General features: G+C 31.3%; 3 protein-coding genes across 3 annotated transcripts; 2 read left to right on the top strand and 1 right to left on the bottom strand.

Annotated features, from left to right (window-relative positions):
* The first annotated feature begins 9,096 nt into the window (after positions 1-9,096).
* On the top strand, positions 9,097-9,868 carry LOC105787162 (dirigent protein 15). The gene has a single exon (XM_012613603.2). The coding sequence runs from the start codon at positions 9,186-9,188 to the stop codon at positions 9,759-9,761; it is 576 nt and encodes a 191-aa protein (XP_012469057.1). The 5' UTR covers positions 9,097-9,185; the 3' UTR covers positions 9,762-9,868.
* A 2,114-nt stretch (positions 9,869-11,982) lies between these two features.
* Positions 11,983-12,829, bottom strand: LOC105787164 (dirigent protein 4). Its single transcript, XM_012613604.2, has one exon. It carries the CDS (start codon positions 12,702-12,704, stop codon positions 12,153-12,155), a length of 552 nt encoding a protein of 183 aa, XP_012469058.1. The 5' UTR covers positions 12,705-12,829; the 3' UTR covers positions 11,983-12,152.
* A 1,550-nt stretch (positions 12,830-14,379) lies between these two features.
* LOC105787165 (dirigent protein 15) lies at positions 14,380-15,254 on the top strand. The gene has a single exon (XM_012613605.2). It carries the CDS (start codon positions 14,690-14,692, stop codon positions 15,251-15,253), a length of 564 nt encoding a protein of 187 aa, XP_012469059.1. The 5' UTR covers positions 14,380-14,689; the 3' UTR covers position 15,254.
* The last annotated feature ends 577 nt before the right edge of the window (positions 15,255-15,831 follow it).

The following is a 15,831-nucleotide window of genomic DNA, read 5'->3' on the forward strand; positions in this document are numbered from 1 at the left end:
AGAAAAAAGCTGATCTTGCCTTCCCATACTGGTGGCGAAGCAGATCTTGTCTTCATGTACTAGCGTGAAGTAGACCAAAGAAACAAATCTTGTCTCCCCATACTGGTGGTGGAGTAGGTCAAAGAAAACAGATCGTGTCTTCATGTACTGGCGTGAAGTAGATCAAAGATAGTAGGTCTTGTCTTCCTATATTGGTAGCGAAGTGGATCGAATATACATATTTTATCTTCCCATACCGGCGGTGAAATAGATTGAAGATTACAGATTTTGCCTCCCTAAGCAGTAGTGGAGCAGATCGAAGATGGCGGATTTTACCTCCCTGAAGTTGCAGTGGAGTATATTGAAGCCAGTAATTCTACCTCCCCGGTCAGCAGTGGAATCGATTGAAAAAGCAGATCTTGTCTTCATGTATTGGCGTGAAGTAGATCGAAGAAAGCAGATCTTGTCTTCACATACTGGTGGTGAAGTAGATCGAATATACAAGTCTTATCTCCCTGAAGTTGCAGTGGAGCAGACTGAAGTAACCAATCCAATCTCCTTGAAGTTGAAATGGAGTGGATTAAGACCACAGATCTCATCTCTCTGAAGTTGCAGTAGAGCAGATCGCATCAGACTTACCCTTAAGTTGTAACAGAACAAGTTGAAGCTATAAGTCTTATCTCCCTAAAGTTGCAGTGGAGCAGATTAAAGATAGCAGATGTTGTTCTTTTGAGAAGCTACAACATACGAATCCTATCTCCCCGACATTGCAGTGGAGTGGATTGAAGCACCAGTTCCTATACCTCTGAAGATGCAGTAGGAAGGAATGAAGCTACTTAAAGAAGAAAAGCATCGAAAAAGTTTAAGGCTCAGTAAGACCAGGCATAATTGGGCCTTGTAGTCTTTGCTCTTTTCCCGTTACACGTCAATGAGCAAAGAGGGGCAGCTGTAATAAGGCCCAATCGGCCTGGGTTTAAACACAAAAAGAAAGTGGCCCAATAACCCCTAAACCTAGCAGCACACAAGCCCAATACACCAAAACACCCCAAACCCAAATTAACCTAGCCCAACTCAGCAAAAAAAAAAACCTAAGTAAAAAACCCTAGCTCCTTTTACTCCAGCGCCGCAACAGCCTCCATTGTGCTCTCCGATCGCTGCACGTTTCGGCCCCCCACGCGCGCCGTTTGCTCCACTCTTACCTGCAAATACGGACTCAAAGAGTCCAGAGGAGAAAAACAAGCAAAACAATTTCATTTTTTTGTTTTTTTCGGCCTATAAAAGGCCATTCTTAATATGTAAAAGGGGGAGGAGGATATACACAAAGAAATACAGAGAAATATATAGAGAGAATCAATAAGAGCAAAAGTAGTTATTCGTTTTAAAAGTGATCATCTTTTTAGATTGTTTTTTTCTTTTCCTTTTTCCGATTTTATTTTTTTATTATATATATATTGCGATAAATAAAAAGAATAAAGAGAGGGAGACTTACCATGGTCCTCGAGAGTTGTTAAGAGGGGTTTAAGAACCCAGATTCGGCACCTCTCCGGCCTCCGATCACGTGGAGTCACGGCTGAGGGTGATAGGACGACGGCGCGAGGAGGCTTGGGTATTAAACCCTAGCAGAGCGCCAGGAAGTTTTTTTCTTTCAAGTTTTTTTTGTTTTCTTTTATTCAGGTTGTAAGTGTTTTTTTTAAAAGAGAAAATTTGTTTTAAAGATCATTCAAAACAGCGCCGTTTGGTGCCATGACCCGCGCGGTGACCCGATCCGAAGGGGAGGATCCGAGCGCTCTGACGTCACATGGTCTATTTGCGCAATCGGCCCTTCCTTTTTGCAATGCTTTTCAATTAAATCCTTTTTACTTGTTTTAGAAACTGGGCCGCATATTTTATTTTTGTTTCAATTTGGTCCCTTGCTGCGCGACATTTTGGAAGGAGAGGATAATTTCCCTTTTGGTCCTCCGTTGTTACGCGCGTGTTCAAGTGGACCCTTTTCTTTTAAAAATTTATTCAAAATTCGCCCATTTTTTGTTTTCAAGTTCAATTTGGTCCAGTTTAGCTATTTTTCTTATTTTTTTTATTTTTTTAAATATTTATCATTATTATTTTTATTATTATTATTGCTATTATTATTATTATTATTATTATTATTATTATTATTATTTTATACATATACATACATTTTAAAAAAAGCTTTTAATACATACATATATTTTGTATATACAAACATTTTTTTACTTTTATAAATATGAGTATACGTATTTTTATATTATCCTTCATAGATTTTTTACAAACGTGTGTATATATGCATACCTACATATTTTAATACATTTTTAATACATTCATTTTCTATAGTATAAATATATATATATATATATATTTTTGTTTCTTAAATTATTATAAACATTTTATTATTTTTATATGCTCCATTTTTTTATATACATATTGTACATATTTTTTTATATTTTTACTTTATTCACGCAATTCTCATATACATATATACATGCATTTTAGAAATTATTATAAGTTTTTATGTATTTTATTCCTTTTATATGTATACTTATATGTGTTTTATATATGCATTAGCATTTTATCATGTTTTAAAGAAAATACATTTTGGTTTCGTCAAAGCATTAAAATCGTTTTTAAAATATTTTTAAATATTTGGCAATCATGATTCTCGAGAAAGATCGTGTCCTAACTTCTTTGGATTGCGGTTTTTTCGATGAATTTAGAAAGCCAAGTATTTGTTTTGCAATAAATTTGCAAAATTTAATAAAAGCTTATTCTCGAATTCAAAATGTTGGGTCCTAACTTCTGGTCATGACATTTTCTTCTCGAAATAAGAATTTTCAAAACAAAAGGCAATATTCGGTATTTTGAAGATTTAAAACATTGTGCCCTAACTTCTTGGGTGTGGTGTTTTATTTCTTTGAAATAAGAATTGTCTTATTATTTTAATCCATTCATGAAATAAAAAGTTTCCTTTTAAAATCCTTTCGAATTTTCGACACCAAGGCATTTTAAAAAAATCAGTTTGGTACCAATTTTGGGCGTTACGAGGGTGCTAATCCTTCCTCGTGCGTAGCTGACTCCCGAGCCCATTTTCTCAATTTCGTAGACCAAAGTCATTTTTAAGGTGAGCCGATCACACCTTAATCAAGGATCGGTGGCGACTCCAATTTTTGGTTTTACTTTTAAAGTCGAAACTAAAATTTTTGTTTTCAAAAAATGGTTTTGACACATACAAATTGTCAGAAAGAAAATTGAGTAAATAATTTTTGCGGTGGTCGTGATCCTTCTTCCATTCTTCACATTCTTTTCAAGCTCAATTTTTTCTTCTTCAATCAAAGATTCAATTTTTTTTTTTTGGATTCTTTTCCACTAGAATGTAATAGACATTCAAAAGTATTAGGTAAAAATATGTCTTTTGCTTCCATATTTTATAATTTGCACCATGAAAGTAGAAAAGGTGATTCAGTTCACCAGTTTGAGTAGTTTTTAGTAAGCTTTCAACAACATTCTCCATAAGGAATTCATCTCAAATTGTTGAAGAATGTGATACAATATTTCTTCTAGACAAGAGTGTAGAATTAATTTACTGTAGTCAAACTATCACAACTTTGATAGTTAAAATCAGGTGACGGAGATTGAAGCGCAGACCATGTCACTCTCTTGAGACGGTCCATGCCCTCTCAATGATAATAATCGGTGCAAAAAGATTTTATTGCACGCTGTCCTCCAAAATACAATAAGCACAATTACCCACTGTACACCTTACTAACCTACACGATTTGAAAAGTAAAAGCTCCACCCAAATTAATAATTTCTTCACCCAATTAATTAGCACCCTTTGAAAAACTTAAAACATCTTTTTATGAAATCACTATTTATCATGAAAATATGAAAGAAATCAGATGTTACATGTAGAAACCAATTACATAAACTTTTGTTGAATTGATTGTAAGTGATTAAACTTAGAATAATAAATACACTTAAAATATTAAACTCTCATAATCACAATAAATGTAAGTTAAAAATAATTTTAATGATTCGATTGAGTTTTAGTTCGATTGATATTGATATTGTTCCCGATGTAGGAGGACGTGAGTTTGAGTGCATTAAAGCTCATTATCCTCCTATTTAAGAGTTGGGGAAGGAGTATGGGTAGATATTATAAGAACCTATAATTAGATTAATATTAAAAAATAATTTTAATAATAAATGTACTAAAACTCTCTTTAATGTTGTTTAAAGGATAACTTTGTTCTTTTTATTAAAATACTCCAACAAGTTTAGTAATAAACAATTTTTTCATTTTTTATATCTAATGTAAATAGGGTGAATTGATTTATATATTCGTGTAAAAATAGGATAAATTAATATAATGTGTATAATGTTGAAAGCTAATTTTAGAAATTAAGACTCAATCGACATAATATGTAAATATTGAGTGCTAAATTTATTATTATGTTAATTTTAAAAGTTGTGACATCGTTTTTTGTTAAACATTTAATGGTAGGTGATTGAAAAGAAAAAAATGGATTATTTGAGTGGCTATTTTGTAACTTTTCATAGTTTGATGACTAAAAGAAATTACTAATAATTGGGTAACTACAAATGTAGTTTACCCTATTATTATTAGGGATAAATCTCAAAATTATACATGAACTTTGATTTAATGTGCAATTGTATACATAAACTTTAATTTTATACACATGAAACTCTAATTGTGGTTCAAATGTGTACTTAAAACTTGAATATTGATTTAATCATACACATTTAAAGAAACCAATACATCAATTTATTTTTATATTGGATAAATATAATTATTTATGTATGCAGTATATAAACATAAAATGATGTTATATTAATAATTGTGTTAATAATTTACAAGAATTGGATGAAATCAAAATTTTATGTATAAAATTGCACAAAATCAAAGTTCATGTATATATAGTTTCGGATTTATCCTTATTATTGTTATTACTATTATTATTATAGTTGGACAAAACTTTATCTACGTTCAACAATTGAAAATTTAGAGCAAAATTATTTAAACTGGACTGGATTAACCATTTAAACTAATTAGATTGAAAACTATTTGATATATTTATCTGGACATAAAATTGAATTAATTTTGAATAAACCACTTGGAACAATTAAATAGGCTGTGTATATGAAAATATTAAGTTGACTGGAAAATGCAAATCCCTTACCCTGATTTACGATTTTACTGAATTTAATTATATAAATAAAAATAGAAATAAGATTGGGTAGTTCGACTTTTGTATTTTAATACTATTTAGTCAACAATTTAAAAGATTAAATGATAGAAGTCTCCTTTTATAAATTCTTTTTGTATCTTGAGATTTTAAGATTCAGTATTCAAATCTTAGATCCATAATTTTATAATGCATCTATAGGTTAAATAATATAACAACATTTCGTGTATCCTAATGGTTGTGCCACTTGCCATGCACCATTTTCTAAAATAAATAAATAAATAATCTTTTCAAAAATAATTAAAATTGTCAACGAGATTGGGAAAATAGGAATGAGATTGGAAGTGCTAAACGCATGAGAAGCATTCCTTTAAAAAAATGGTATCTTCATCAAAGGGTTTTAATTTAGGATTTTAAAGAAAATAATATTTTAAGTTTATAAAATAGTTTACCCCCCTCTTTTCTCACCACTGAACGATGAATGTGGTTAGAGAGTATCCATTATTGAAGAAGTGAAAGGATTTTAGATGATAAATATTTCGATGTTTTTTTAAGGTAATTCAAACATGGCTTATCCAATTTCCACATCCTTTTATATTTGAAAATTAAAAGTTTACCTTATTTTTTTGGACTTAGGAATGCTATTAATAACTTTCAAACTTGGGTAATTCAAGTATGTTGGTCAAACGAATAAAGTCCTAAAAAAATTAGTTTATGAATAGAAAATACTATTTAAATTGAATCAAGGAGATAACTTTGTCGATTCCATATCTCATGGGGATGTCCAACGTCATCTCTCTAATACTCATCAATCTATTTTGTATTCATTTCTTTCTGAATTATATGATATATTTCTCTCTCTCTTTTTAATACATATGTTTTGTTTTTTATTTATAGTTTTAGATTTTTATATCTTTTTTATCCAAACATGAATTTTTAAATTTTTTTAGACATTTAGAATTAAAACTAAATTGACAAATTTTGTAACTGTTGAAGGCTAAATTAATTGAATTTATAGAATTAAAAATAAAATGACAAATTTTGTGGACATAAAGAGCTTTGAATTTTTCAGATTTAATACCAAATTGGTGGGAATGTGTAAACATTGATGAGCTAAATTTGTTATTAGGTCAATAAGAAAAGATCACGTCAACTTTCCGTCACTCAGCTAACGAGAGCGTAACTAAAATATTTTATTAATTCTTAATTAATGATTCTTAAACCGACGCTCGAACCTGTTGAATCAAAAGCCGATGATTTAATCAATTCGAAAAGCGATCCTATTATTAAGGACAATCAACCCTTTTTATCTCTAACATCATTGACACTTGTCTTATACTGATCTTATGGAACAAGATTAGCTTTCTAGATAGGTGATAACGTGCGGTTCTATACCTAGGAAAGTGTTGCACACAAACAAGGTTTTAGTTTAATAAAAACGACCGAGCAAGATGAGAATAACGAAGCCTACTCCAATCCAATGAAATACAAATAACATCTAACAACTTTATTATATTTTAAGATGTATATCATGGCTTTCACTTTATCACAATATTTAGAAATTGTATCAACACTGCTGCATGGACCATTTGGCATTGTCGCCCATCAATACAACATCGTAATTGAAAATTAGAATTTCCAGAAAGGAGATGACTTAGTAGCTGATCAGCTCCAGTAAAAATAATATGTGGAATAGGTAATCAAGTTTTAATCTGACTGTCTATAAAAAATGATTAATTTGACTTAGTAGATGGTTGGTGCAAATCTCTTCAACTAAATCAGAATAATTTATACCATGTGTACGACATTAATTTTACCCAATTGAAGTAAATATATAAATATGATTGCATAGTTTGAATTTTTGTTATTTTAATCTAATATAATAATATTTAGTCAATAACTTTTTATTGAAGTATTGTGTTGACATTTTAGTGACAATGCTAATTTATAATAACTGAGCTTGTATTGTTCAAAGAATATAATCCGTTCTAATGTTATACCCTTGCCGTACATACAATGAAAGTGTTTTAAAAACCAAAGAATTAATGTTGATCGAGTCTTAACTCTATTGGTATATGTATTGTTGTCAATGTAGGAGGACGTGAGTTCAAGTGTGCTGAAGCGCATTATCCTTCTATTTATGGGTTGTGGAGGGGCTTTGGGTAGTTCTAGATATTATCTAACCAAAAGAATAAATATAATCAGAACTTATAGTGGGATTATTCTGTTTTTTAATAGCTTCAAGCCATCAAGAATACCCCATAATTCTTCATTTAATATAGAACATCGACTCAAATTCCTGTTGTATCCAAGTATCCAACCCCCGTGCCGATCTCTCAATATCCCTCCAGCAATAGCCAACCCAAACTCTAACTTCATAGTGTCGTCGAATACGATTAATATTTTAATAATCTAACTATTAGATTTACTAAAATATTTGTATTTGTTATGCATGTAAATTTTGAGTCAATCCAATATCTCTATCACATTGATTTAAAATATTGTCTCTCTCTCTAAATTTAACTATTGAAAGTTTTTTTATATAAAATGAATAGTTATAAATTTTTAATTTATGTCAAACTTGACATGTATGATCTACATGAATGGAGTATGTAATATGAAGGTTAGGTTATTAAAATATTAATTGTATAAAAGGTTAGAGAAGGGTGTAAAACTACTTGAATCTAGACCTGTTCATGGGTGGGGCCACTCGGCTTGGCTCGAAGGCCCGTCCGAAATGTGGGAGGGTTTGGGAAAAAATATAGGCCCGAAAAATGAGCTTGGATAAAAAAATAAGGCTCATTTAAAAAAGGGCCAGGCCTCAGTAAGGTATTTTTGGCCTGGGCCCAGCCCGGCCCAAATTCACTAAAGGACAAAAAAATATGTTTTTTTATTAATATTATTTTCTTATTGTTTTCTCCCTATTTTGTTACCATTTTACTATTATGTTACTACTATTTTGTTGTTATTGTTTGGATATTGTATAAAACTTATTTTATTGTTAATTTTGTTATTATTTTAGAGGTATTTGCTTGTTAAGTTGCATCTATCTTTGTGTTATTTAAGTATATATATTTTTTAAAATTTATTTTCAATTTGTTGGGAAATATGTATTTTGATGTTTTTAGTATTTTTGATGTATTGTATATATTTTAAAATTATATAAAAATAATATAAAAATTAATATGGGCGGGCCGGGTTGGGCCCAAGTTTTAACATTTTTATCTGGGTTGGGATTGGGCAAAATTTTAGGCCAATTTTTCGGGCCGGGTCAAGCCCAGGCATAGCAAACAGGCCTAAATTTTTAGTTGAGCCCGGCGAGGCCAATGCACACCTCTACTTGAATCCTTCCGCTAAATAAGTTATTGAAATTTTATGAATTAAAAAAATATAAATGAATAATAATTATATTAAAATAAATAGTCTAAAAATATTTAATAAAGATTTCATTATATTTGTATAAAATTATACATAATTTTAATGAAATAAAATTATGAGGAATTTTGGAAAATCCGTGAAACTCGAAAAAGGAAACTAAGTCATTAAAATCCTGGAAATTACCAACAAAATTTTAAATTCTCAATATATTGACCGAAACAAATAAATTTATTTTAAAAATATTAATACAAATAAAATCCCTCCACAAGTCACCCACCCATAGGTATTTGAATAGTAATCTCAATGGCAAATATTTAAAGACTTTGAGTGCCGACCTATCAACTTCTAAGGGACAAAGCCTCCAAATTACAGTTAGGCTCTTCTCCAAAATTCTATGATTTACTAAAGTAAAATAAGAAACGCAAGAATTGCCGGCATTCACACATATCGTTTTATTTAAAAAAAGCTGTTTTTTTTAACCCACCACCAACTCTATTTAAAGCCCGAAGTTGTGCAACAACAAACACAAAACCATCTGTTTTTCTTTTTTTCTTTATTTTTAAGTGTCAAACCCCACAATTGTTGAGGTAAACATTGTGAAGAAAAATGGAAAAACAAATGATATTTGCATGGGCAATGATATTTTGCCTTGCCATGGCACCAGTGTATGGCCAATACTACTCCAGAACTGTTAAGGCAGGTCCTCGGGTGGAAAAGATTACCCACCTCCACTTCTACTTCCACGACATTCGCAGTGGCAGTAACCCTACTGCATTCCTGATAGCCAGTCCCAACATCACCCAGGACCCGCCCTCATACGGCACCTTGTATGCAATGGATGATCCTCTAACTACAGAGTTTGAACTAACATCCACGCTCGTCGGAAATGCCCAAGGGCTCTACTTAGCATTGAGTCGAGACCTTACCAAGTTTTCTGCTGTCTTTTACGCTGATTTTACTTTTACCACTGGCAGGTTCAACGGCAGCTCCTTCAGTTTATTCTCACGATTTCCCCCCACAGATGTTGTTCCTGCCCCTGGCACAATTCGTGAAATGGCAATAGTGGGAGGGACAGGTAAATTTAGGATGGCCACAGGCTTTGCCCTCCTGCGACCCACTTCTTCAAGCAACACGGTCGGGGATGCTAATGTCGAATTCAATGTTACTTTGTACCATTATTAAACCCAATTACAAAATATTGAAATCCAACGAATAAGATCAATAAAATGATGTATTCCTAAAGATTATATTTAATGTATTGTCAGTCATCAATAAATCATAATTCATCACCTCTTTTTCAATCTTATTGACATTGTTTTAAACTCAATTTATATAATTTCGATTTTGGAAATTTTATAAATATTTCTAAACTCCTTTTAATTCACCATGGACTGCAAGCAGTATCCGACTTCCACAGGAGACAATTCCAAGATCTTTTATTTTGGTTTCATGTTACCCCAGTTGTTAAACAAGTGCAAAACGATACGAATTATAGCATCAAGGCAATCGATGATAATTGTTGTTGTTTGACAGTGTTAAATATGATGGGAGTATTAATTTTCAAAAAAAGAAAAAAACCCCTCTCATTTGTATAATTATCCAACTTCATCCTTTTGCTTCAATTCAACTTTAATCTTAAACCTCAGTCATATGCATTGAAATAGGAGATAGTGAGTACGTAAAATAATATGTCTAAATTCATTCCAATAAAAAATTCAAGATTTTAGTAAACCCCCACACTTTATCAATTCCATGTTGATACACAAGAAGGGGATGAGAAAATTATAATCATGTGTAAATAATTCTTTTAGTATATATGAAAAAGTCTTCCAACTATTTTTTATTCTACAGATTAATGATATGACAAATTGTAATTTGTTGATGATGCATGATATCTATGTACTAACAATACATCAAATATAATTCCTTATTTTTAGTTCCCCACCACAACATTGATTAAAAATGATATCATTTAATTGTGCGTTATCTTTAATTTTAACATAGCGATTTTAATTTAGTATTTAAAAGTAATATTTGAAGTTTATAAAATTATTTTATTCATATATAAATACGAAAAGTTCTAACATAGCTAAGCTAAAATTTCCAATGTCTAATTGATGTCAATAATGAGCTCATGATAAATATTGAAAGAGTTTGAGTGTGATGGCCAAAATAGAGTTTGAGTGCAAGACACACCAACTTTTAATTAAAGTCGTGACAAGAATTATTAATTAATTGTTTATACTATATAATTTGGTGTAAATTATAAGAATAGTTATTCAATTATTTATTTGATTCTATTTTCGTCATTTAATTATTAATATTTTAATTTAGTCACTCATTAAAATTAAATGTTTTAATTATTCTCTCGTTAACTGTCATTAACTGAATGGAAATCCCCTACCTGCAACCTTTTTCTAAAATCATGCCACGTTATTATTATTTTTAAGTTCTTAGATAACCTTTGATCACCTTGGGAGCTTTTGTAGGCTCATTTAAAGCTCGGATAAGTATTTGAATCATATTTTGAGTTTATCAACATTAATAAAAATGTTCAATTGAATTGGAGTGGTTGTTGTTGCTTCGGCAACTTATATGACATCCCAGTTTGACCCGACAATCGGGTCAGGTAAAGGAGTGTTACAATAATTACTTGTGTAATTACTCCAATTCTCACCCTCCCGTAAGAATTGAAAAGTATAATTGGGGTGCTCCAATTACACTTAATTCAATGGGATTCACAAATTACAACGGTTACTCAAATATGGCCACCATTATGTAATTACAAACAACTATACCAAAATTCAATGACTAGGTGACTTTTCAAACACTACGTAAAAATTTGTTTTATTTAAAATAAAATATTATTTTTTCGATTATGTTGAATTAATTAAAACATGAAAATTTAAGTAAAACTTTTAAAATCATGTATATTTATATGAAAATTTTTATGTATTAGTAATATTTTATTAATGAAATAAAATTTAGTGAAGAAAATTTTCAGATCTTATTAATTAAGAAAATTTTGACTAAAGATATATTAATATTGTTATGATTTTTATAGACATAATCAATGTAAAGTTTTGATTAATTTTTTTATGAAAATTAACTATAAATGACTTTTTCCACTTAGATATGTCAACACTTGTAAAATAATTTTTCCACATTGAACTGTTACCTAATTCAAGACTATACCTTGTAATATACTACAATGTATTTATATATTGCATAATTGTAAATATGACATAAAACATCACATGTATCAATTTAAACTTGTTTGATTATAATATATTTAAAGTTGAAATGATTTGAATTTACGAAAATTTAATATTTTTTAGTGAATTATAAGAAGGGGTAAATCTCTAACAACATCACGACTAATGTAACTTAACTTAGATCACACTTGAAACGATAACATTCTGACCATTAGATCAACACGCAACATTGAGAAAAAGTCAAATTTGAAAAACAGTTCAACTTGAGAGAATCTAAACCCAAACATAATCAGAAATAATGGGAATTTAAATACAACCGTACTCCACCTCATGAGCACCCACCCCCCTTTTACAACCTCTAGTAATGAATAACAGTTACATTAAGCTCCGCAATTATAGTGGTGTCATTACGTGAGTAATCCTTAAGTTGTGCAAACCCTTTGGCCATCCTAAATTTTCCTCTCCCTCCGACCACCGAAAGCTCACGTACCGTCACTGTTGTCGGATTCCTTGAAAACATGCTTATAGAGCTGCCGTTGAACTTACCCGTGATAAATCCAAAGTCCCAGTACCAGAGCAGGTTTGTTGTATTTGTATCGGCTATGAGGATCCCAAGCCCCTGAGCATTTCCGATCACCTCTGAGTTATCCTCAGGACCAATCTTTAAGATATCATCAAGGGCAAATATGGTGCTAAATGGCACTGATGAATTGTTATCGCTGCTTGTGATATTAGCCTGAGCTATCATGGCCACCGTAGGGTTGCTGCCGCTGAGAAACTCATGCAAAAAAAAGTGGAGATTGGTGACTTTCGGCTCCTCGGGATCATATGGCAAACTTTCTGTGTAGTATTGGCTCTGCACTGATACGCTGAAGAGATGGAGGATTAGAATCCAAGTCAGTCTTTTCATTCTCTATGCTCTGATAATTGTATGGCTTATTGTCGATGTAATTTTCAACAAAAACTCCACTGAGAAAAATAGATATCTGTCACTGTTAAGAGGAAATAAGATTGAGGCAAGGATAATTGTTTCTACGCTTTGGCCAAAATAAATAGGAAATTTGGGAACTTATGATCATAATTAATTAATTATATCAATTATTTTAAAATTTTATTATAACATTTACAAATCGTATGAAGACTGCTGTATGTGCCATTTAGTATAGTCGCCCCAATCTGGATCAAAATCAAATAAAACATTGAATTTTAAAATTACAATTTATAGAAAGCAGGCGGCTTAGTTGCTCAGCAACAATAAAATAATAATATATACGAATTTTTTAATTAATTAAATGTCATACTTTATTTTGTTGAGTAAATTTATATGTAGAATTTGTAAATCAAGTATTGATTTATCTATCTATAAGAAAATATTAATTTGACTTAAGTTAAAGTCTTGCCTCTACCTCATCTTTTTTTTTTCTAGAGTGCTAATTATTTTTAATTAACTAAATGTAATGCTTTTATTTTGTTGAATAAATTTATATGTAGAATTTGTAAACAAGTATTAATTTTTCTATCTATAAGAAAAATATTAATTTGACTGAATTTAATGTCTTGCCTCTACTTTCTCTCTTTCCCTTCTAGAATGCAAGTTAGTCATGTCTTTGGGCATGTTATTGTCTTGTTAGTCAAGTTTCCCATGGATCTTTAGAGCCTTTCAATACAGGATAAAGAAAAGTCTGAATTGATTTTAGATTTAAGGAGTTTGTGGTGGATGTAGATTTTCAAGTTTTTGAAGCGGTTGACTAAGAGTTAACCCAAAGTGGTCATTTCCATCATCATTGTGATCATTTGTAATTTGTCATATTTGAAGTAAGCAAGTTTTGAAATAAAATCTTTTAGCTTTGAATAATGTTAATATTGTGGAAATATGTAAGCTTGAATTTGAAGAACAATCCATTTGAAGCAACTTACCTTGAAGATTAGATTGGATCGGATTAAGTAATCGAGTCCCTTGGATTGTAGAGATTAGATCAGGATAATATTGAAGACAACATCAAAGAACATATCTCCAATAGTTAACTTTACATTATATTGTATCTTGCTATTTTATAGCTATTGTTTATAGAGATTGGATTGTAATTGATCTCTAGTATGTTAGCAAGTCTCAAAATTCTATATATTCAAGAGGCTTGTATACACTTATGTACTGAGTAAAGAGAGCACCTAATTGTTCATCTATGAATGTATATTAAGAGTGCATTTGAGAGAGTAAACAAGTTGTGTTTATTACCTAAGTTCTTCAGGGGAAAACTTAGAGGTGAATGGTTTAGGTCTTTAGATACAAAAGTGAGATTTCTATATCAAGGGCATGATAGAAATTTGATAACTTGTTGTGTTGGAGATTAAAGATAGTAAATTTACTTAGCTAGACTCTGCGGATATAAGAAAATCGAACTATCTAAACAATAATTTGTGTCTTTTGATTACTCTATTTTTCAATTTGTTCATTGTAGTATCAAAAAAAATGGTCACTACAACTAAGCACTTCCATTCAAACACTTAGTTTCTAAGCAATTAGCAACTGCTTAATTCAAGAATTAGTATTAGAGCTATCTGCTTAACATAACTATTGGTGTTTCTTAGTGTTGCAAAATTCTAGATATGGAAGGATTTTCAGTTACTCCCCCTTATGTAGGATGGTGTCAACTATGCCTATTAGAAGGTAAGGATAAAAGCCTACATTAAGTTTACTGATGAGAAGGCTTAGCACTCCGCACTTATTAGATGGCAACCACCCATGATCAAAATTAGATCGGGAGATTAAATCAATAATGACAATTTTTTAAAATTTTAACATTTTTACAAATTGATACATGGGTTAGTTAAATCAAATTTTTATGACTTCAAATTTTTAAACCAACTATTTTTAGGTAAACATTGTGAAAAAATATGGAAAACCAGATGACACTTGCATGGGCAATTATATTTTGCCTTGCCGTAGCACCAGTGCATGGCCAATACTACTCCAGAACTGTTAAGGCAGGTCCTCGGGTGGAAAAGATTACTCGACTCCACTTCTTCTTCGACGACATTCGCAGTGGAAAGAACGCTACTGCAATCCCGATAGCCAGTCCCAACACCACCCAGGATCCGCCCACATACGGTACCTTGTATGCAATGGATGATCCCCTCACTATGGAGTCTGAACCAACATCCACGCTCATCGGAAATTCTCAAGGGCTCTACTTAGATTTAAGTCGAGAACGTACTCAATTTACTGCAATCATTTATGCGGATTTTGCGTTTACCACTGGCAGATTCAACGGAAGCTCCTTCAGTTTGTTCTCACGCTTTTCCGCCGCAGATGCTCCTAGCACAATTCGTGAAATGGCAATAGTGGGAGGGAGAGGTGCGTTTAGGATGGCCACAGGGTTTGCCCTCTTGCGAGTCACTTGGAGCAACACGATGGGGGATGCTATTGTCGAGTTCAATGTTACTTTGTACCATTACTAAACCCAATTGCAGAATACTGAAATTTAATAAATAAGCGAAATAAAATAGTATATTCCTAGGGCTTATATTGAATGTACTGTTTAAAGATTCTTGTAATAATTATATAAATATAATTAAAAAATAATTATAATTTTATCATTGTTGAGTGGTTATTTTTCTCTCTCCTCTCTTGAGGGTCCATTTCCATATTTATAAAATAACATTTTTTGATGTGATGTACTAGATTTAAATAGGTTCTATGCATGTCAACATATATCCTCCTCTAGGATCAACACGCATCCTCTTAACATGAGTTCGCCATCACGCTAACGAACTATGCGCTAGCGAAGCTTTCAGAGAATTGTGTGATACGCGAATTATATAATCATAAGCAATAATCGATTAAGTCGAGTTTAATCGAATAGCAGGTCGAATCAAGACAGATGATGATTAACACTATGACAATCATCTTTAATCTTCATCACTTAATATAATTGTCGTACAACATTATGATTTAATTCTTATCGAAATTAAATCCTTTAAAATGAAAACTATATCTAACAAGGTAGCTATTTTTCTTATTCTCTTTGCAGTCCAAT

Source organism: Gossypium raimondii, chromosome 1, assembly GCF_025698545.1.
Source record: "Gossypium raimondii isolate GPD5lz chromosome 1, ASM2569854v1, whole genome shotgun sequence".
Classification (NCBI taxonomy): domain Eukaryota; kingdom Viridiplantae; phylum Streptophyta; class Magnoliopsida; order Malvales; family Malvaceae; genus Gossypium; species Gossypium raimondii.